The sequence below is a fragment of the Gorilla gorilla genome, chromosome 4 (assembly GCF_029281585.2).
Source record: "Gorilla gorilla gorilla isolate KB3781 chromosome 4, NHGRI_mGorGor1-v2.1_pri, whole genome shotgun sequence".
In the NCBI taxonomy this organism is placed as follows: Eukaryota; Metazoa; Chordata; class Mammalia; order Primates; family Hominidae; genus Gorilla; species Gorilla gorilla.
This window is the reverse complement of record NC_073228.2, coordinates 117,318,656-117,342,629: the sequence shown is the minus strand read 5'-3', so window position 1 is coordinate 117,342,629 and position 23,974 is coordinate 117,318,656. Positions and strand designations below refer to the sequence as shown.

At 39.3% G+C, this 23,974-nt stretch overlaps 1 protein-coding gene and 1 non-coding gene across 4 annotated transcripts in view; one reads left to right on the top strand and one right to left on the bottom strand.

Annotated features, from left to right (window-relative positions):
* Window positions 1–5,687: 5,687 nt before the first annotated feature.
* On the bottom strand, window positions 5,688–5,813 carry LOC115934862 (U4atac minor spliceosomal RNA). The gene has a single exon (XR_004070601.1). It is a non-coding gene; the product is annotated as a U4atac minor spliceosomal RNA (small nuclear RNA).
* Window positions 5,814–10,632: 4,819 nt separating this feature from the next.
* Window positions 10,633–23,974, top strand: part of MCC (MCC regulator of WNT signaling pathway) — a 481,477-nt gene continuing 468,135 nt past the window's right edge. For 2 of the 3 annotated variants that reach the window (XM_055387453.2, XM_055387452.2), the window contains exon 1: window positions 10,633–11,075. In XM_055387453.2, the coding sequence (XP_055243428.1) occupies window positions 10,918–11,075 (158 nt within the window). In that variant the 5' untranslated portion in view covers window positions 10,633–10,917. The remainder of the gene's footprint in view (window positions 11,076–23,974) is intronic. The other variant, XM_055387454.2, reaches the window with a different exon arrangement.

The following is a 23,974-nucleotide window of genomic DNA, read 5'->3' as shown; positions in this document are numbered from 1 at the left end:
CCTGTGGGACACAGGGAAAGTGGTACTAAGAGGAAAGTATATAGCAATAAGCACCTACATCAAAAAACTAGAAAACTTCAAATAAACAACCTAACAATATATCTTAAAGAGCTAGAAAAGCAAGAGTAAATAAAACCCTAACTGAGTAGAAGAAAATAAATCATAAAGGTCAGAGCAGAAATACATGAAACTGAAACAAAAAAAAATACAAAAGATCAACAAACAAAAAGTTGGTTTTTTGAAAAGATAAACAACATCAACAAACCTTTAGCCAGACTAAGAAAAAGAGAGAAGACTCAAATACATAAAATCAGAGATTAAAAAGGAGAGATTATTACCAACACTGCAGAAATTCAAAGGCTCATTAGAGGCTACCATGAACAACTATGTGCGAAAAAATTGGAAAATGTAGGAGAAATGGATAAATTCCTAGATACATGCAACCTGCTAAGATTCAACCATGAAGAAACTGCAAACCTAAGCAAACCAATAACCAATAGGTAATAATATTTAAGCCATAATAAAAAGTCTATCATTAAAGAAAAGCCCAGGACCCAATGGGTTCAGAGCAGAATTGTACCAAACATTTAAAGAACTAATACCAATCCTACACAAACTATTCTGAAAAAAAAAAAAAAGAGGAGGGAATACTTCCAAACTCATTCTACAAAGCCAGTATTACTCTGATACCAAAACCAGACAAAGACATCAAAAAAGGAAAACTACAGGCCAATATCCCTGATGAACATTGATGCAAAAATCCTGAACAAAATACTAGCATATTAAATTCAGCAACACATCAAAAGGTTCATTCATCATGACCACGCAGGATTTATCCCAAGATGCAAGGATGGTTGAACATTTGCAAGTCAATCAATGTAGTACATCATATCAACAGAATGAAGGACAAAAACCATGTGATCATTTCAACTGATGATGAAAAAGCATTTGATAAAATTCAACATCCTTTTATGTTAAAAAAAAAAACCTTGAAAAACAGAATAGAAGGAACATACTTCAACATAAGAAAAGCCGTATACAACAGACCCACAGCTAATATCACACTGAATGGAGAATACTGAAAGCCCTTCCTGTAAGATCTGGAACAAAACAAGTATGCCCACTGTCACCACTGTTATTCAACACAGTCCTAGAAGTCCTAGCTAGAGGAATCAGACAAGAGAAAGAAATAAAGGGCATCCAAATTGGAAAGGAAGAAGTCAAATTATCCTTGTTTGCAGATAATATAATCTTGTATTTGGAAAAGCCTAAAGGCTCCACAAAAACCTATTAGAACTGATGAAAAAAATTCAGTAAAGTTGCAGGATACAAAATCAGCATACAAAAATCAATAGCATTTCTATATGCCAACAATGAACAACCTGAAAAATAAATTTTAAAAGTAATCCTATATACAATAACTACAAATAAAATACCTAGGAATAAATGTAACCAAAGAAGTGAAGAATCTCTACAATGAAAACTATAAAACATTGAAAAAAGAAATTGAAGAGGGCACCAAAAATGGAAAGATATTTCATGTTCATGGATTGGAATAATCAATGTTGTTAAAATGTCCATACTACCCAAAACAATCTACAGATTCAATGCAATCCCTATCACAATACCAATGGCATTCTTCACAGAAATAGGAAAAACAATCCTAAAATATATATGGAACCATAAAAGATCCAGAATAGCCAGTGCTATCCTGGGCAAAAGGAACAAAACTGGATGAATTACATTACCTGACTTCAAAGTATACTACAGAGCTGTAGTAACCAAATAGCATGGTACTGATATTAAAAAGAGATATGTAGATCAGTGGAACAGAATCGAGAAGTGAGAAATAAATCCATACATCTACAGTGAACTCAGTTTCGACAAAGATGCCAAGAATATACTTTGGGGAAATGACAGTCTCTTCAATAAATTGTGCTGGGAAAACTGGATATCCATATGCAGAAGAATGAAACTAGACCCTTATCTTTTACCACATACAAAAATCAAATCAAAATGGCTTACAGACTTAAATCTAAGACCTCCAACTATGAAACTCCTAAAAGAAAATGTTGGGAAACTCTCCAAGACATTGATCTGGGCAAAGATTTATTGAGTAATACCCCACAAGCTCAGGCAACCAGAGCAAAAATGGGCAAATGGGATCATATCAAATTAAAAGACTTCTGCGTGGCAAAGGAAACAATCAACAAAGTGCAAAGACAATCCACAGAATGGGAGAAAATATGCAAACTAGCCATCTGACAAGAGGTTAATACCCAGAATATATAAGGAGCTCAAACAACTCTATAGGGAAAAAAACTAATGATCCTATTTAAAAATAGCCAAAGGTGTGAATAGATATCTTACAAAAGAAGACATACAAATGGCAAACAGATATATTAAAAGGTGCTTAACATCACAGATCATCAGAGAAATGCAAATGAAAACTACAATGAGATATCATCTCACCACAGTTAAATGGCTTCTATTCAAAAGACAGGCAATAATGAATGCTGGTGAGAATATAGAGAAAAGGGAACCATCATACACTTTTGGTGGGAATGTAAATTAATAAAACTACAATGGAGAACAGTTTGGAAGTTCCTAAAATCAATAAAAATAGAATTACCATATGTTCCAGCAATCCCACTGCTGGGTACGTACCCAAAAGAAAGGAAATCAGTATATCAAAGAGATATCTGCACTCCCATGCTTACTATGGCACTAGTCACAATAGCCAAGATTTGGAAGCAATCTAAGTGTCCATCAACAGATAAATGGATAAAGAAAATGTGGTCCGTATACACAGTAGAGTGCTATTTAGCCATAAAATAGAATGAGATCCTGTCATATGCAATAATATGGACGGAACATGAATTAACAACACTGTGTTAAGTGAAAGAAGCCAGGCACAGAAAGACAAACTTCATGTGTTCTCACATATTTTTGAGAGCTAAATATCAAAACAATTTAATTCATGGAGATAGAGAGCAGAATGATGGTTATCAGAGGCTGGGAAGGATAGTTGGGGGTAGGGTAAGTGGGGATAATTAATGGGTATAAAAATATAGTTAGATAAAATGAATATGATCTAGTATGTGATAGCATAACAGGGTGACTACAATCAGTGATAATTTATTGTATATTTAAAAGTAACTAAAAGAGCATAATTGGATCATTTGTAGCACAAAGAAAGGATAAATGCTTGAAGTTATGGATACCTCATTTACCTTGATGTGATTATTATATATTGTATGCCTGTATCAAAATATGTCATGCACTTCACAAATAAGTAAATAAATCTATCTATATCTACTATCTACCCACAAATAAAAAATAAAAAAAGTAAAATAAACAAATTAATTTAAGAGAAAAAATGGACTTGTTGCCCAGCTGCTAGGAGTGCTCTCAGAAGATAAACTGCAGCTGTCAGTCTATCAGATTTTGTCTCGGCTGCAGTTACCTTACCCACAGTCACAACCTTCCTGGGTCGTGGATCCAGTAGGATGGGGTCCTGTATTCAAAGGGTGACTGAGGCAGAGGTATATAAGCTGAGCCATTTCATTTCAGTAAATGACAGTCTGATATTGTTAGGCAGAATAATACCTTCTCCCAAATATAACCACAGTCTGATCCCTGGAACCTGTGCGTATATTATATTATGTGGCAATGGAGAATTAAGGCTATTGATAGAATTATGGTTGCTAATCAGCTGAATTTAAGACAAAGAAGTTATCCTGGATTACCTAGGAGGGCCCATTATAATCCAGAGGGAGGTAGAAAAGGGCATCAAGTCAGAGAGAGATTTAAAAATGTTATTTTAAAAGGGAAACAACTCAGAGAGAGATTTAAAAATGCTATTCAGCTGGCTTTGAAGATGGAGGAAGGAACCATGAGTCAGAGAAGGCAAACAGCCTCCAGCAGCTGGAAAAGGCAAGGAGGTGATTCTCTGCCACAATCTCCAGAAAAAAACATGGTCCTGCCAACACCTTCAGTTTAACTCAGACTGATTTTTGATTTACGCCCTCCAGAACTGTACAATAATAAATTTGTTTCATGTTAAGATAATACATTTGTGTTGTGTTAATTTGTTAACAGCAGCAATAGGGAAGTAATAAAGGCCACTTTAGAGGTCAGACAAGGCTGCTCTCAGCCCTGCATCACAGCATGGCTTCTCCCTCCATCTCCATCCCATCTTGCTTCCTTCACCTCCCTTCTCCCCAGTTTGGGGCACTCCTTAGTAAGCATCCTGTATGTGAACCCCATACTGGAGTCTGCTTCCCAGAGAGCCCAACTTGTGACAGATAATAGAACCTCATGAAGCCCCCTCTTGTAACTATAAATATATAATAAATATATAAAGTTTATATTTATGAAAAGGAGTTATAAACTGTTCATCAAAAACTGTAATGCCTATACGACTATGAATATGAATAGCACTGGATCTGATATTAAGACAATATGAAGTAAATGTTAAGAACATGGCTTTGACTGGTAGATACAAGTTCAGTTCTAGCTTCTGTACTTGTGTCCCCCAAACTTCATGTGTTGGAAACTTAATCCCCTATTCAACAATGTCGAGAGGGGACTTTTAAGAGGTGATTTGGTCGTGAGGGCAGAGCCCTTATGCATGGATTAATGCCATAATTGCTGCAATGGGTTCCTGATAAATGCTGCAATGGGTTCCTGATAAAAGGATGAATTTGACCTTCTTACCCTCTCTTGCTCTCACCTGCTGCACCATGGGAGGACACAGCAAAAAGGCCTTGAAAGATGCTGGCACCTTGATATTTGACTTCACAGCCTCCAGAATGTTGAGAAACAAATTTCTTTTCTTTATAAATTACCCAATATGTGGTATTCTGTTACAGAAACACAAAATAGACTAAAACAGGGACATAACTTTGGAATTTAGTTACTCTCATTCACCAACATCCACCCATAAATACAGATAATAAATACCTAACCCCACTAGAAAGCATTAAGTAAGGTGTAATTTTAAACCCTATGACTGATTCGTGATAAGAACCCAATAAAACTTAGTTAAGCTCTCTTAACGCTACCTCACTATTTTCTCTTAGGAATTTGCAACTTCTTTTTATAATAGTTGATACTATTGAGTTGGGAGGCAAATCACCGTTAAACTATATGGTTTGCTTCTGTCACAATATATGCTTCAATTAAGAGAGCTCTGGAAGGTACCTGTGTCCTGTATTGGTGAAGAAAAGCTTCTTAAGGAATATTGGAATTTAGCAGGGATGGTAAAAACATCCTAGAGAAAATGGTGAGCCAGTGGCACCATGGAGACTTCACTCCAACTCTTGCTTATAGTGTTTTTGTTTGTTTGTTTGAGACAGAGTCTTGCACTGTCTCTCAGGCTGGAGTGCAGTGGCGCGATCTCAGCTATCCCGGTTCAAATGATTCTCCTATTCTCCTGCCTCAGCCTCCCGAGTAGCTGGCATTACAGGCGCTTGCCACCATGCCCAGCTAATTTTTGTATTTTTTGTAGAGACAGGGTTTCACCAAGTTGGCCAGGCTGGTCTTGAACTCCTGACCTCAAGTGATTTGCCTGCCTCGGCCTCCCAAAGTGCTGGGATTACAGGACGAGCCACCATGCCCGGCTGCCTTTTTTTTTTTTTTTTTTTACCTTTTTTTTTTTTTGACATGGAAAAGTGGGTTTTCATTTTTCCAAAAATTGCACCAAGGTAAAAGCAAACCTCTAGTTGATGCGGGTGTGTTGCGTAGGTGTTAGCAGTACTGCCTTCACTATGCGCTCATTGGACATACTGCAACCCCAAGAAAAGGATGGTTGCATGTAGTCTAGTTTAGGTAAATCAAATTTGGAAGGACACGCACCATGATTATCAAGTTTTCAAAGCACTGCAATTGTTTTATTTAACATGTAATTTTAGACATATGGGGTAGGATATCTTGTCACGTGTACAGTGTTTTCTGAAATGTACCACATAAATTGAAGAAAAAAGCTGAGTAAGGACAAAGAGGTTGAGCTATGTACTCATCTCAGATAAATATATGAAACCTTTCAAATTATGATCAGTACTGTTAGATTTATGGCAGTGAGTATACATCCCTCACTCTTTGAGAGAGTGGCTCTCACTCATAACTTCTTCTTTATATTTATAATCTTTGTATTCATATGGCATCTCTATTTTCAATGTCTTACAAATTTCTCCCTCTCCTGTAACCCTTTAGGCTGAAATTTCACATGTTTCATATCAATTCAGAAGCAAATTCTTTCCTGGGATGTGGAACCTATCTGTTCAGCCATTTCTGAGTACCCAAGCATGAGAAAAATGTTTAGGAAATTCGTCAAGATCCACTTTTTGTGTGTTTAAATTTAAACATCCAGAGCTGTTGTACACATTCCGTAAGGAGAAAAAATATTCTTTGCTTTGAAATATAATTGGTTGAGCTTTACTGTCCACATTCTGTATACATGGAATGTGGTTATAGAGAGATGTGTTGAAATTCTGCAAAATCCTTTGGGTTTCCAGACCCTTCATACATGTTGTACTTAGAAAAATGTTTTTTTATTTCTTTTTTAGTCTTAAACTGGCATTTCTCTAGAAAAATTTGAGTATAACAGCTCCTGTCTGGCTGTATTGTCAAACAACAGAAGTTTTATTCTACAAAAATTAGAAAAATTAGGATTAAAAAATTTATACATATATACATTTAAATATATATATAAACTCTTGGGCTTTGGTTCTTGTTTTCTTGTAGATAGGAATATTTGTACTGCTGGTAGCAACTTTCAATAAAATATTATTGGGTAGTAGATAGTGTCTTAGTCTGTTTTCTGTGGCTTATAACAGAATACCTGAACCTGGGGTAATATACAAATAAATGAAATTTATTTATTGTAGTTCTGGAGGCTTGGAAGTCCAAAGTTGAGGACACACATTTGGTGAGTGCCTTCTTGCTGGTGGAAACTCTGCAGGCTGAAGACGGCACAAGGCATCGCATGGCAAAGGGGCTGTGTATGCTAGCTCAGGACTCTCTTCCTTTTGTCATAAAGCCAACAGTCTCATTCCCATGATACCCATTAATCCATGAATGATTTAATCTATTTATGAGGGACGAGCTTTCATGATCCAACTACCTCTCAATACTGCCACACTGGGGATTGTTTCAACATGAATTTCAAGTGAGTACAAACATTCAACCATAGCATTCTGTCCCTGGCCCCCGCAAACTTATGTTCTTCTCACATACAAATACATTTATTTCATTCTGATAGCCCCAAAGTCTTAACTTGTTTCAGCACCAACTCAGAAGTCCAAAGTCCAGAATTTCATCTTCCTGTGAAATCAAAGCAAATTATCCACTTTCAAGATACAATAATGGTATAGGCATAAAACAGACATTCCCATTCCAAAAGGAAGGAATAAACAAAAAGAATAAAGCAGCATGCCCCAAGAAAGTCCAAAACCTAGCGGGGCAGACATTACATCTTAAAGCTGGATAATAATCTTTTTTGACTCCACATGCTGCCTCTTGGACACACTAGAGCAACAGTTGGGCCCACAAGGCCTTAGACAGCCCCACATCTATGGCTTTGCTGGGTACAGCCCACACAGCTGCCCATACAGGTTGGAGCCCGGTGCCTGAAGCTTTCTCAAGTAGATGTTGCATGCTGTTGGTGACTCCACAGTTCTGGGGTTCTGGTAGTGGCCCTGTTCCCACAGCTCCACTAGGCATTGCTCTGTTGGAAACTCTCTGCAGCAGCTCTGACCCTACAATTCTGCTTAACATTGCCCTAGTTGGAGCTCTCTGAAGTGCTCTGCCCTTGTTACAAGCCTTTGCCTGGACCCAGGCTTTCAGCAAAAATCCTTTGACATCTAGGTGGAGACCCCACATCTCCACAGCTCTTGCTTTCTGCAAACCTGAAGAATTATAATGGCATCATATGGATGCCATTAAGGCCTATGGTTCTTATCTTCTTGAGTGACAGGTCAATTCACACCTAAAGCTTCTTGAGCCACATCTGGCATGTCCAAAAAGCACTGTACCAGAATTTGGGAAGTAAAGACCTGAGAGAGCCCTCGGCAGCAAGCCCATGAAAGGTGCCTCAGGTCTGTCTCCTGAAACCATTCTGTCCTCCTGCCTCTGGGTCTGTGATGAGAGGAACAACTCAAAGTTCTCTGAAATGCCATCCAGGTCTTTCCTTCTCGTGATGATACTTTCTTCCTTTACTAATCTCTGGAACAAAAGGTTGCTGGGCTACATACACCCTTGGTTTCCTCTCCCAAACACACCTTTTCACTCTTCACATGGCCAGGCTGAGAGTTTTCCAAATCTTTCCACTTTGCTTCTCTTATGATTGTAAATTCCACCTTTAAAGTTTTTTTTCCCTTCTCACAGCTTGATGTAAGTGGTTAAAAGTAGCCATGCCGAAGCCTGAATGCTTTACTGCTTAGGTATTTCTTTGGCCAGATACCCCAGTTTCTCTCTCTCAAGTTCAGCCTTCCAGAAAGCCCTCAGGCATAGAACAGTTCAGCTAAGTTCTTTGCCAATTTATAAGAAGGATGGTCTTTACTCCATTTTCTTGTACCTTGGTCCTCAGTTCCATCTGAGACCTTGTCAGAATGGCCTTTACTGTCCATAGTTCCATCAGCATTCTGATTATGACCATTTAACCAATTTCTAAGGAGTTCCAAACTTTCCCTGTTCTTCTTGTCTTCTCAGCCCTCACTAGAACCTAGGCTTTTTCTAGACTGCTGCTTCATTCTTGTAGCCTCTGCTCATTATCCAGTTTCAAAGCTGCTTCTCCATTTTCAGGTATTCGTTTTCGTTAACACCCCACTCCCGGTACTAATTTCTGGTCTTGTCAATTTTCTGTTGCTTAGAACAGACTACCTGAAACTAGGGTGATTTATAAAGAAATGAATTTATTTCTTACAGTTCTGGAGAATGAAAAGTCCAAGGTCAATGGGCCACCCTGCTGGTGGGGACTCTGTGCAGAGTCCCAAAACAGTGCAGGGCATCACATGGCAAGGGGGCTGAGCCTGCTAACTCAGGTCTCTCCTTCTCTTCTTATAAAGTCACTAGTCCCACTCCCATGATAACCCATTAACTCATTAACTCATGAATCTATGATTTCAGTGCCCTGAAATACTGGGAACTTAGAGAATAATAAAGAAGTAAAGTAGGAATAGGTAGATGGGGTGCAGAGGAGGAGAAAGAGAGCAGAGATTCCTTCCTTCTGACCTAGCAGACATTCCCAAGACATATGGACTTGTTCCAGTTATATATTGCTGCATAACAAATCACCTCAAAACTTAATGGCTTAAAACAACAATTTTTAATTATTATCTTCACAGCTCTAGGGGTTGGTTAGCCAGTTTTGCTCAGGGTCTGTACTGCAGTTGCAGCATCTAGAGCTAGCATCATCTCTCACTCATGTCTGGCACCTAGTCTGGGAAGATTCTAAGATCCAGGGCTAGAACAGCTGTAGCTCTTTGGTCATCTCCTTTTTTCTTTACATGGTCTTTCTGCATGGTTTCTCCAGATTCAGGGTAGCCAAACTTCTTTTCAGGCAGCTCAAGGCTTCAAAGGTAAGTGTCCCAAGGGAGAGAGGCAAGTGCAATCTGCATTGTCTTTTCTAACCTAGTCTCAGAAGTCAAGGCAGTCACAAGTCCAATCCAGGTTTAGGGGAAGCAACAGACTCCACCTCTTGATGAGGGGTGCACCAAAGAATCTGTGGACATATTTTAAAACCACCAGAGAACTTCACACGCCTCTCTGGCAGAAAATCCAGGACAGAATAATGAGTCATTCACGAAACCACAAATTGCTTCACTGTGGTTTCCCTTTGGCTATGGGGGAATAGTGCAGTGTTTAAAGGCTCCTGCTCTGGAGTTAGGCTGCCCGGGCTTGCCTCTGCCCTGACACTTACTAAACCTGGAACCTTGAGCAGGTCTTGGTACCTCAGTTTTCTTACCTGTAAATTGGGAACAATGAGAGCTAACATTTGTTGAGCACTTACTAGGTGTCAGACATTGTCCTAACTGCATTATGTCTGCTCTCCTTTTATATGCAAGATAACTCTATGAGGTACTTATCTATTAATACTTCCTAAGTTGTAGGATTGATAATAAAAGAGGCATCTTCCAGGTCTGTAGTGTGGATAAAATGAGACCATCTATTATGTTCGCTCTTGGCATTATTAAAGCTGTTGGGGTAAATTCTAGTGATGCCTGGCCAGTAGAGTGAGCCGTTTCCAGAAATAGACCCAACGTACACAATACCACACAGCGTGCAGACTGTTCCCAGTACAGAGTGGAAGCCAAGATGAGGGCTGCGAGGGCCAGGTTTCTTGACAGGTGTCAAAATTTCATAAAAAGGCCAGTCATTCCGGTTCTCATTGATGGCTATGGGTACAGAACCCGGAACAATCCTGGAGAGTGGGATTACAAGCACCGTTTTGAGTTTGCAGAAGGGGAGTGTTTATATAGCTTCTCTGGAAAAGGAATCCATGACTCCGGGCGGTCGGAGGAGTTCTGCCGGGAGTACACCCGCCCTCTGCCTGAAGCGTCCCCAAGTGTCCCGGGCCCGCGTCGTTGCCGGATGCACAATGCTGACACTCTTCCTGGGGGCTTCCAGTGTATTCTGCCTCCTCTTGTGTTCCCATTGCCACCCTTAGCTCCCTGACTCTTCCAGCCACCTTCCCCTCCTTCCTCTTCCCCGAGGTGCCTCCTCGGGCGATTCCAGAGCGCCCATCTTCCCAGTCCGGGCAAAACCCGGAGAGGTGGAATCCCTCGCCCGGAGCGCCCCGGCGGCCACTGGGCATGCTCCGTTGTCAGGCAGGTTCGGGGCTGCAGGCAGCTTGCGCGCGGGGCGGATTCCAGCTGCGGCCGCGCGTCCTCCTCCTCCCAAGTAGGGAGCGGGCGCATGATGGCGGCCGCGGCGGCAGCGGCTGCGGGGAGCTGCAGCAGCAGCGGCGGCGGCGGCGGCGGCAGCAGCAGCGACACGTCCAGCACCGGCGAGGAGGAGAGGATGCGGCGCCTCTTCCAGACGTGCGACGGCGACGGGGACGGATACATCAGCAGGTACGCGGGGAGGTACGAGGAAACCGACAGGAGCGAGATCAGTCCCTCCGCGCGCCCTTGACCCCTGCTCTGCCCCAACTTGCGGCAAGTTGCTCAGAAGCTCGCGGGAAAAGTTGGCCGCGACTCCGAGAGCGCGTAGCCGGCTCGGCCACCAAGGCCGAGGGGCTGCTCTGTTCGCCTTGCGGGGGTGCCAGTTGGTCCAACTTTTCCCAGCGCTGTCTTTGTCTAGGCGTTGGGAGACATCTCCTTAGGATGCGCACTCTTCCCGGGGCTCGGAGTGTTCTTCCCTGTGGGAAAAGGAGTTCTGGCCGCTTGTCCCAGGTAGGAGGGGCTGCCCCACAGCTTCGGGGTCCTGGGCATCAAGATGCCGCGGCACGGGGCAGCGATCTGCCCGGCGGCTCGGTGGACACCCCGGGGCCGCACCGGGAGGAGATGCGCTAAGCGACAGCCTCGGCCAGGGAAATAACCTGCGAAGAAATTTTCTTGTGCCGCAGAACCCATGAATTCCAAACTTCAGAGCCCAAAGAATGGGTATCGTTTGCCACCCAGTATTGATTTAAACGCACTAGCCTGAGAGGAACGAAGCGCTCAGGAGCAAACTAGGGCTAGACCCGACTCCTACCCGGCTCTGTGCGCTGACCAGGTGAGCTTCGGCGTGGCTCCAGGCGCCTCAGCGCCTCCACTCACAAACAAACTTTGGGGTGTTTGCTTCGGATCCCCCGCACCTCCTACAGAGGCGGTATTTAAGCTTCCTGCCTCCCGGCTTGGCCAAATAATTACTTTTGCCCAAATTTGTGTCACTTAGACTCTTGTGGTGAAGAAGGCAATCGCAACATTTTCTGGTATGCTTCTATTGAATGGTTGACACCGGCCATTAAAGACTTGGTATCGGTGGAAATTTGAATTGCCTTGGATGAAGGAGCAGCCTAAGTTGTGCATTACATGTTTCTTTAGTCTATGTCTTGGTGATGCTAAAGATAGTTTCTGAAAATCCGGGGCTGCTTCCTTATTGTCCCTGCCTACCTAAAAAAAAAAAAAAAAAAAAAAAAAAAAAAGTGCGGAATTTTTCCCTTAAAATAAAGAAAAATTATTTATCTGGGACTCAACGCAATTTTGATCATTCTTAGGTGAATTTTTATTACTTTCCTAAAGTTTTACTGAGAAACATTAGGAAGATATCAGAAAACTTGATGGAGTAATTCTGTTCTGAAATGAAAATAATATGTAATTCTGATGGACTCCATGGAAATTTCTATCTGGAAGTCTCGTTATTTTGGTTCTGGGAGTAAAAGAAATTTCATTATATAGTTTTCCTTTTTGTTGTTTTCCTACTTGAAAGGTTATTATCTCCTTTGCAATAATAAAGGCAAACTCCAACTTTGGATACAATTTTTTTTTTTTTTTTTTTTAGGCAGAATCTCGCTCTATCACCCAGGCTGGAGTACAGTGGCGTGGTCTTGGCTCACTGCAACCTCTGCCTCCTGGTTCAAGAGATTCTCCTGCCTCAGCTTCCCAAGTAGCTGGGATTACAGGTGCCCACTACCACTCCCGGCTAATTTTCGTATTTTTAGTAGAGAAGGGGCTTCACCATTTGGCCAGGCTGGTCTCGAATTCCTGACCCCAAGTGATCCGCCCGCCTCGGCCTTAGGAAGCGCTGAGATTACAGGCCTGAGCCACCGCTCCCCGCATGGATGCAAAAAAGTTTAATTTTACACGGGCAAGAGTGCATATAGAAAACTAGCAGCGTGCTGTCCTTTTCTAATTTGGCCTATTAATATATTGCTTTATCTGAACTACACTTTCTGTATAAATGCTCACATTATTTTCGGTGATTCTACCCGGGAGGATAATGAATTCTGTAAGCGTAATTTGAGTAAAGCGGGTGGTGATAAAGAAGCCGTTTTGGATTAGAGTAGAAACTGGCTGGGGCAAAAGTGGAAAAAGTTAACATTCCTTGAGCTGCATTACTTTAATGTGTCTGCTTAAAAGTTTCAAGGTATGTGTAGTAATGAACCCTAAATCATAACTTTAACTGTGGGTGGAGCTGCCCTGAAAATTATGCTGTGGCAGAATTGCCATGTAGGAGAAGTTTAGGGATGGCAATCTAGGGCAACAAGGAACTTGTCTGGAAGTGTGTTTACCTGGTAAGCACAGTTTTACCTGGAATTTACATTTATGTGGTAAGACTTGGGGAATGGGGCTAATGAAGGTAAGGGGCATTAAATGACTCCCTCTCTGAAGCCACTTTTCTGTGCTGCTTTCATTTAATGACCTGTACTTACCACTCTGTAGTGGGTGATATGGTTTGGAGGGTTATGCATTCCTGTTCTATCAGACAGGAGAGTTGGACTTTTTACATTAAAACCTTAAAAACTTTGGATTCATCCAAAGACGTTAAATTTATGTTCATGGTAGACAGCTGTATCTGTTAGAATTTCAGATGACTATATGTCATCACAGTAACCTAACCACAGTCAAATAAGGGTTGGCTTTGTCACCTAGTAGAAATCTGGAGGTAGGCTATCTAGGTTGGGGCAGCAGCTCTGCGGTGGTGTCAGTCCCCAGCTACCTTCTACCTTTCTCCAACACCATTTTTCACATAAAGCATTCATTCTCATGGTTATCTCATAGTCCAAAGGTGATTGCCCTGTCTCCCTCTTCATCCCCAAATTCTAGGGAAGAAGATGTAAAAGGAAGTGGAAATAAGTGGTGCCTGTATCATTAAAGCAGAGCTTTCCCAAATCCCTTAATTGACATCTTATTGGTGAAACTACATCACTTAACCATGCCTACTTCAGTAGAGTCCGAGGAAGCATATAATTCAACTAGGCACATTACCTCCTAAACAAAATCTGGGTTCTGTTACTAAGAGCAGGAAATAGATACTGGGTGGGCAAGTAGCAGTTAATACCTATAATAAACCCCCCATCCCATGATAATCCACATTCAAGTATATTTGCTCTGGTCCTCTGCCAAACCCTCATTCTAAACAGGAGTAGGCTGGAAATCTTAAGTTTGGGGGAAGGATAAGTGGAAGGGAAACTGGGCCATGAGGGGAAATGTCAGGGATGTAAGGGGTGGTGCTTTGTGCTTTCAATATTCTCTTGGCCCAGTCTTCCTATCAGGCTGACAAAAAAGGCATCAGCTAACTAGATTCTTGGAACTGCTGCTTCTGCCAAGGAACTTTAGCCTATAAAAGGGACCCAGAATCATCCCCATCAATAGTTAAGGTAGAACAGAAAGCTATGATCAAGTAGCTCCAAACTGTGGCTGGGACCCCGCTGGATTTGGGCAGCAGAGTGAGACCACCGTAAGCTCTTTCAGTGAATTTCATTAACCTTACAATGACTTTACCACATATTTTATGGTACTGGATTTTTTGGACCCTGCATATCATATTATAGAAGGTGGTGGAGGTTACTCTATTTGTTGAAATTATTTTCCCTTTGGAATTTTAAAGCTTTTTGTTTTTACCGTTCAATATAAGAAACTGCTTATGTTGAACATACCTTTGACAAATATTGAAAGCCAGCGCTTAACATTTTTGAGTTCCCAAGTCTCAGCTCAAATGTTGATGCCTTAGAGAGAGCTTCCCTGACCACTATATCAAAATAGATTTGCTTTATCCTGCCATTATTGTCCGTCATAGTACTGATTGCTTTCTTTCAAAGTGCCCTTTACAACTTATAATTCCATTTCTGTTTGCTACTTTGCCTGTTTATTGTCATTCTGTCACTAAATGTAGGCTTCCTGAGGGCAGAAATCATATCTGTTTTCTCAAAAACAGTGTACTCAGTACTTAGCACAGCATCTACCATGTAGCACACAATCAGCAAATTCTGATGAAAATGTGACCAAGAATAAACAGTGGTATGTTCACGTATATTGGAAAATGTTTCAAACATTTTCATTTTCAGATATTTTCCATATTTATGTAATATTTTAAATATATATTTTTAACTTTTATTTTAAATTCAAGGGTACATGTGCAGATTTGTTACATAGGTAAACTTGTGTCGTGGGGGTTTGTTGTACAGATTATTTCATCACCCATGCCTAGTACCCATTAGTTATGGGTACTAAGCCTAGTGCCCACTAGTTATGGATACTAAGCCTAGTGCCCCCTAGTTATGGGTACTAAGCCTAGTACCCATTAGTTATTTTTCCTGATCCTCCCCCTCCTCCCAACTTCCACCCTCTGATAGGCCCCAGTGCGTGTTGTTCCCCTCTATGTGTCCATGTGTTCTCACCATTTAGCTCCCACTTATATGTGAGACCATGTGATATTTGGTTTTCTGTTCTTGTGTTAGTTTGCTAAGGGTAATGGCCTCCAGTCCCATCCATGTCCTTGCAAAGGACGCGATCTAGTTTTTTTTTATGACTGTGTAGTATCACATGGTGTATACATACCACACTTTCTTTGTCTGGTCTATCATCAGTGGGCATTTAGGTTGAGTCCATGTCTTTACTATTGTGAATAGTGCTGCAGTGAACATACAGGTGCATGTGTCTTTATAATACAATGATTTATATTCCTTTGAGTATATACCTAGTAATGAGACTGCTGGGTTGAATGGTATTTCTGTCTTTAGGTCTTTGAGGATATGTGTATATTTTATTAAAGATATTTTTTCTTTAAAAATAACTTCTTTTGGGTTATATAAAAGATACTCTTGTTGTTGAAAATTTGGAAACATATAGAAATATACAAAAATAAGATCAAAATGATCTCTAATCCCATAACCAAGGGATATTATTTCTATTTTCCCAGTGATATATCTGCATCATGCCATTCCTCTATGGGTACATTAAAAATGATTGGATAAATGGAAAAAATCACATGTTCATGGATAGGAAAACTTTTTATTAAGATGGCAGTACTTCCCAAATTGATTTACAGAATCAATGCAGTCCTTCTCAGAATACCAGCTGCTGTTTTTTGCAGAAATTGATGAACTGATCTTAAAATTCATGAGGAAACTTAAAGGACCCAGAAGAGTCAAAACAATCTTGAAAAAGAACAAAGTTGGAGGATTCATGCTTTCTAATTTCAAAACTTGCTCCAAAGCGACAGTAATTAAGACACTATGGTACTAGCATAACGATACACAAATAGGTCAATGGAATAGAATTGAAAGTCCAGGGATAAACCTACATATTCATGTCAATTGATTTTCAACAAAAGCACCAAGATTAAGAATGCCAAGGTCAAGGGTAAAATGGGGGAAAAAATAGTCTTTTTGAGAAATGATACGGGGACAACTGGATAGTCACATATAAAAGAATGAAGTTGGACACTTTCCTCACACCATCTACAAAAATTACCTCAAAATGTATCAAAAACTTAAATATAAGAACTAAAACTATTAAACTTTTAGAAGAAAAAATAGAGCTAAATCTTTGTGAACTTCAATTTGGCAATGGATTCTTATATGTGACACCAAAAGCACAAGCTACAAAAGAAAAAATTGTTAAATTAGGCTTCCACAAATTTTTTAAGTTTATGCTTCAAAAAACACTATCAAAAGAGTGAAAGACAACCTGCAGAATGGGAGAAAATATTTACAAATTGTACATCTGATAAAGGACTAGTATTTAGAATTTATAAAGAATACTTAATAATAAAAAGACAAATAACCCAATTTAAAAATGGACAAAGGATCTGAATAGACATTTCTCCAAGGAAGACATACACATAGCCAATATGCACATGAAAAGATGCTCAACATCATTAGCCACTAGGGAAATGCAAATCAAAACTACCATGGGATTCTACTTTACACCCACTAGGAAGACTATAATCAACAAGTCAGATAATAAGTGTTGACAAGGATGTAAAGAAATCAGAAACCTTCTATATTGCCGATAGCAATGTGAAATGATGCAGCTACTTTGGAAAACGGTCTAGCAATTCCTCTAAAACATAAACATAGAATTGGCGTATGACCCCAGCAATGCTACTCCTAGATATACAGCTAGGAGAACTGAAAATATATGTCCACCCAAAAACATAAATGAATGTGCATAACAACATTGTTTATAATAGTCAAAAGATGTATCAAAATGTTCATCATCTGATGAATGAATAAACAAGATGTGATGTATCCATGTAATGGAATATTTTTCAACCATAAAAAGGAATGAGGTACTAATACATGCTACAACAAGGATGAACCTTGAAAACATTAATGCTAAGTGAAGGAAGCCAGTCACAAAAGGCCACATATTATATTATTTCATTTATGTGAAATGTCTAGAGTAGACAGTTTTATAGAGATAGAAAGTGGATTAGTAGTTACTCAGGTTTGTGGGTAATGGGAAGAATAGATGAATGAGAGCTAAAGAGTATAGGATTTCTTTTTTTGAAATGACAAAAGTGTTCTAAAATTGGTTGTGGTGATAGTTTTACAGCTCTGTGAATATAGTAAAAAACAATGGGTGAACATTATGGTATGTGAATTATATAACTCAACAAAGCTGTTAAAAAAGATTTATTTTTTATTTTTTATTTTTTTGAGATGGAGTCCCACTCTGTCACCCAGGCTGGAGTAAAGTGGCACAATCTCGGCTCACTGCAACCTCCGCCTCCTGGGTTCAAGCGATTCTTCTGCCTCAGCCTCCTGAGTAGCTGGGACTACAGGTGTGCGCCACCACGCCCGGCTAATTTTTTTGTATTTTTAGTAGAGACGGGGTTTCACCATGTTGGCCAGGCTGGTCTCGAACTCCTGACCTTGTGATCCACCCGCCTCAGCCTCCCAAAGTGCTGGGATTACAGGTGTGAGCCACTGCACCTGGCCAAAAAGATTTATATTTGTTGTAATCTCATTATTTATTTAATTAATTTAATTATTGTTCTGTTGTTGACTATTTAGATTGTTTCTAATTATTTCTTTAAAATTTCATTAAATCAAAGTTGCCAAAGACTAAGACAAACCATTACTTTATGTACCAATTAAACTATGGCAAAATAATTCTTACCACTTAGAATTTTAAAATTCTTACTGAAAGGACTCCCTTAAAATTGTTGAGTTATTGATTTTTATCATATTGCACTCTTGTACATATATAAAAAGGGAAATAGGCTAATCAAATTGTTTAAAATAATTCTAAAACTTCTTCATATTTAAAATCCAAGTCTTGGCCAGCTGCAATGGCTCACGCCTGTAATCCCAGCACTTTGGGAGGCTGAGGCAGGTGGATCTCTTGAACCTAGGAGTTCAAGACGAGCCTGAGCAACATGGAGAAACCCTGTCTCTACAAAAAAATTACAAAAATTACCCAGGCATGGCAGCTTGCACCTGTAGTACTGGCTACTCAGGAAGCTGAGGTGGGACGATCAGTTGAGCCTGGGAGGTCAAGGCTGCAGTGAGTTGTGAATACCCACTGCACTCAGCCTGGGCAACAGAGCAAGACACTGTCTGAAAATAAAATAAAATAAATAAAAATAATGAAATCCAAATCTTCCAAATCACCTTTTGATTTAGAGTACTGATGTTGTGTTTCACATCAACCTCTGTGACATCAAAATATTTAGGGATGCAGCATACTATTTTCTATAGTATTTTCTTCTAAGATGCCTACACCCTTTCTGCAAGTATTGATGTTGACACTCCTGATCTTAATGGAAGACGTTGATGGAAGTTTCTCAGACAATAACCACGACTTTTTTTCTTGAGGAAGCATTGAGGTTTGCAGTTATCTAGTCCATTTTAGAAGGAATAACAACCGGATTCACACAGAACAAGCAATGGTAACTGTGTTGGCACAAGGCCAATAAATTTTAAGAAACATTCAGATTTCACAATGTTAAACTGTGCATCTTAGAAGTTTTGAAATATGGTATTTTATATAATGCTAGAATAAACACCTTCATTTTTCCATGTACTGTGTTATTAGAGAATTAGTCAAAACTGAAGTTATCAGTGAAATGTATGACCTAAAATTGCTTGCAGGCGCTTTGCTCAGTCGTCCTTAAACAACAGCAGCAACAACTATAAACAACAAAAGGTTTTCAGATTTAATGTAGAATATGGTAGTTTGCTTATATAAAGAACTACAAATTTATATACATCTTAAACATAATCTACTATTCTCCCTTATTCGGTGTTAGCAGAAATTGAACTTGGAGAGGCAAGAGAGAAAAGTCATCTAACTTTTAAAGGGTTGAAAGAGTCACTTGAACCAAAGGTAAATGGAACAGAAAGACTATGACCTCTAGATTCCTTGTCTCATAGCAAAGTAGATTCTCATGACATAAGCATAAAACCTGCAATATATTTATTCTTCTTGGAAGCAGTAACTCTGGAACACAATTTTTGAAAGAGAGCCTTTGTGAGATTGAAACGGCAGCATAACCAAAGCCAAGCATTAAAGAAACTGAATAGCACTGAAAGCCTCAAAGCTACAATGAAACCATAGTGTCACTAAGAAATGTATAATCTGAACCTAAGTGGGAGAATGAAGAAAAAAGAAAAACCATTAAAATCCTAAGACCAGCCATAAAGCAATCAGCCTACCAAGATAAGTCAAAAATATGATCCTCTTTCATATTTTAATTAGATTAAAAAAAACACCCTACAGAACTCCCCTTGAGGTAGCTCAAGATAAAAAGTAGAGCCCTACTTAGGATTGTAAAGTAACATGGGAGACAATTTTGAAGAGGACACATTGGCGTTATGAACATTCACATACAAGTGAAGCCATATTACTTTTGAGAAGAGCTAACCGATATGCAGTATTCTCTGATTTACTGACATGCAATAAAAGGAACCCATTTAAAGTGTGTATTTCAATGAGTTTTGACAAATTTATATACCCCTTTAACCACCACCAAAATCAGGATTGATTTTCATAACACAAGTTTCCCGTGCCCCTTCCTAGTCAATTGCTACCCCAGACCCAGTCCCCTGCAACCACTGATCTGCTTTCTGTCACTGCAGATTAGATTTGTCTTTTAGTATTTCACATAAATGGAATCATACAGCATGTATTATTTTTGCGTCTGACATTTTTTGAGCAACGTCATGCTTGTGAAATTCATGCATACTTTTACATATATCAGTAGTTCCTTTTTATTACTAACATTTCATTGTATGAAGGTGCCACAATTTGTTTATCCGTTTATTAATTGATGGACATTTAGGTTGTATCTAGTTTGAGGCTATTGTAAGTAAAGGCATTATGAACATTCACATACAAGTGAAACCATATTACTTTTGAGAAACAGGATTATCTGTTTCAGATAAGATACAGCTAACACATATGGAGTGCTTACCAGATATTCATATCGCTTATGTAATGCTCACAGTAGCCATGCGAGATAGATACTGCAGAAACACAGGGAAAGAAAGTGGATAATCCTGACAAATAGTGTGAGAAGCCATAATGATAAGAAGGACTCTCTGTGAGACTGGCAAGAGACTGCTTTGCCTGAGGAACATGATGCCACATTATTGGATCACAGATTACTCTTATCTAAAGACCCTTAAAGCCCAGAGCTTCCAAATTTTAGTCATTTGTCCACCATCTTTACTCTTTCCATATCTCTGACCTCAATGTCTCCCTTGAATTTCAGACAGCTATATGCAGTAACTGCATACTTGACTTCCATGTCTGATGGCATCCCAAGCTTATCACATACAGAACCAAATTCCTGACTCCTCTCCCCAGGCTGCTCCTCCCTTAGTTTTCTCCATTACAGTAAATGGCTACTCCCTTGCTAGAGGTTCAAGTCAGAAACTTGAAGTCTTCTTGCATTTTCCTCTTTTCAAATGCTACATCCAAACCATTAGCAACCCTACCAACTCTTTAAAATATACCTAATATCCAACCGTTTCTTACCATCTTCCTTTCTACCACTGAGGTCCAAACCATCACTCGTTTATCACCATGTCTATTATAACAGACTCCTACTTCTACTCTTGCTGCCTCTACATTCCACCTAAGGCCCAGGCATACAGCAGCCAGTAACCAACTAAAGTGTCTGTCAGATTGTGTTATTTCTCTGCAGCATAGTGGAAAGAGCCCTGGATCAGAGCCAGGAAAGTTGGGTTCCCTCTAGGCTCTGCCACTATGTGAGTTGGCACCAAACCCTGCCTCTGTCTTAGTGTCATCACCAAAAAGTGGAGTGATAATTGAATTTTTCATATTGTATTCGTACTGTATTTTTCACCTCTAGAAGTTCCATTTGAACACATGGAGCATATTTATAACTTTTAAAATTCTTATCTGCCAATTCCATTATCTCTGTCATTTCTGGGTTTATTGATTGATTTTTCTCATGGCTATGGAACTGTTTTCTGCTTCTTTGCAAGCCTAGTTACATTTAATTGGATGCCAGATATATTAACTTGTTCGGTACTGGTTTCTGTATTGTATTCCTATACTTTGTTGTGGCTTGCAGTTGAGTTTGGCTCTTTTGGAAGCTTGCCTTTAAGCTTTCTTTGTTTGGCATGACTAGAGGAGTCTTTAGACTAGGGCTAATTTAAATTAGCCTACTCTTCACATCTCTGGAGCTCCTTTTATCTAAAGCATTCCTTCCTCTTCCCTCTGCACCACAAATTTAATCTGCCTTGGCTTCCCTGAATTTTGTTCTCTCTCTCCTCAACTCAGTGAGACCACTGGGTGCAGTTTGGATTTTCCCTCCTGTTCTGCAGCGTATAGACTGCCTCCAGGCAGCAAGTTGGTGTAAGTGTAGGCTCACCTTGCTTGTTGCCCTTTACTCATGGATTGTATTCTTATGCTGTTATATGATGTCTGAAAATCATTATTTCATGTATTTGGTTTTCTAGCTGTTTTAGGTGAAACGGTAAATGCAGCCTCTGTGACCTATGATTATGACCTTCTTTCGCTTTGTACTGAGTATTTCAAAGTGAGCCTGCCTATTTGGAAGCACCCTGTTTATTATTAAGTTTATATATAATTTAAAAAATAACATTTACAGAAATGCCTCAACCAACTTACTGGTTTTTGTTTTGTTTTGTTTTTAGCAACTACCTACAGTCTAGGCCCACATATCTCTTCTTTTAATAGCTAATATTATTGAGTGCTTACTGTATGCTAGGCTGTGCCAAGTAAGCACTTAGTCTGCATGATCTCATTTAATACTCATTCCTTTGAGAAAGGAATTTTTATTACAGAATTTAAAGATGAGAAAAACAGGCTCAGAATTATTGTTATTTGCTCAAGATTCCACAGTTAGTAGGACCTGAATTCAAACTCATGTTTAACAAATGAAGGTCATGACCACTACTCAATGCGGCTTTTCACATACATTTCTTTAAGTTATATTTAACTAGCTTTATTGAGATATAATTGACATACTACATAATTAACCCATTTAAAGCATACAATTCAATGGTCTTATATATTCAGAGTCGTGTAACAATCATTGCAACCAATTTTAGAATAGTTTCATCACCTCAAAAAGAAACCCTGTACCCATTAGCAGTCATCCTCATTTCCCCTAACCACTCCGGCCCTAGGCAACCACTAGTTTGCTGCCTCTCTAGACTTGCCTGCTATGGATATTGTACATTCTGTGGCCTTTTATTGCTTGTGTTTTGATACTGTCGCTAAAAAGTCTTTGTCTAACCAAAGGTCAGAAATAATTTAAATGTTTTCTTCTAAGAGTTTTATAGTTTTAGCTCTTATATTTAAGTCTATGATCCACTTGAGTTAATTTTTGTGTATGGTGTGAAGAAAGGATCCAACTTCATTCTTTTGAATGTGGATATTCAGTTGTCAACAGCCATTTGTTGAAAGTACTCGTCTGTTTTCCCATTTTCTTGACAACCTTGTCAAAAATCAATAGACCATAAATGTAAGGATATATTTCTGAACTCTCAAGTCCTTTCCATTGCTCTGTGTGCCTATCCTTATACTAGTACCATACTGTCTTGATTACTGTTGCTGTATTCTAAGTTTTGAAATCGGGAAGTACGAACTGTCCAACTTTGTTCTTCTTTTCCAAGGTTTTTAGTCTGTGGTTGGTCCCTTGAGTATTCATGTGAATTTTAGGATTAGTTTTCGATCTTTTCAAAAAACACAGCTGAGAGTTTTATAAGGATTGTGTTGAATCTGTAAACTAATTCGTTCACGTGCATTTTTAGTAACTATGTTTTTCAGGGTACTTTTGATTTTTCCTTTGGCCCACAGGATCATTTTACAGTCTTTTTATTTTGAGTCAACATATCAGTGGAAGTCTAAAGTAATAATGGCATATGTTTACACAAACCTTTATAGTTTACAATCAGACCATGCATTATTTTATGTAATCTTTGCAACAGGAATTAGTATTTTCATTTTAAGGTGAGGAGCTAAGGTAACATAGCTTCTTGAGGGTATTTCCCACCATACATGCGGCCTAGCTAACATGAGAAAACTTATTTTCCCTTAAAGTCTTAAAGTCCTTTACTTTTTAATTTACCAAACCTCTATGGTGAGGGTGATTTTTCATTTTATAACTGCCTTCTTAGCATCAGTAGGAATGACATTTAAAATGTTGAGATTTGCATTCTAAATGAAATGACATGGGAGTCTCAGCTGGAGAGACTCTCTCTTGTTCCATAAATTGAAAAATCTCTTTAATTCTTAGTCTCAGAGTGGAAGCCATATGGAGAGAAAGGGCATTTCCTTAGAGAACAGTTAATTGTCAGCTTCTCATTGTCATTTCAAAATGCCAGTTTAAATATGTAAATGAGTCATTACTAAGTTTATGCCATTGATTATCGATGACTCTAACTGATGGGAGAAAAAAAGATGGGTAGGTAGAAGGACTCTGTGGACCTATTACTTTTTCAAACATTTGGATCCCTGTCACCTAATAAAGTGAAAAAGTAAATTGAACAAGTTTCTAGATTGACTAATAAGCATTAAATGTTTGTCTGATGTAACTCCCA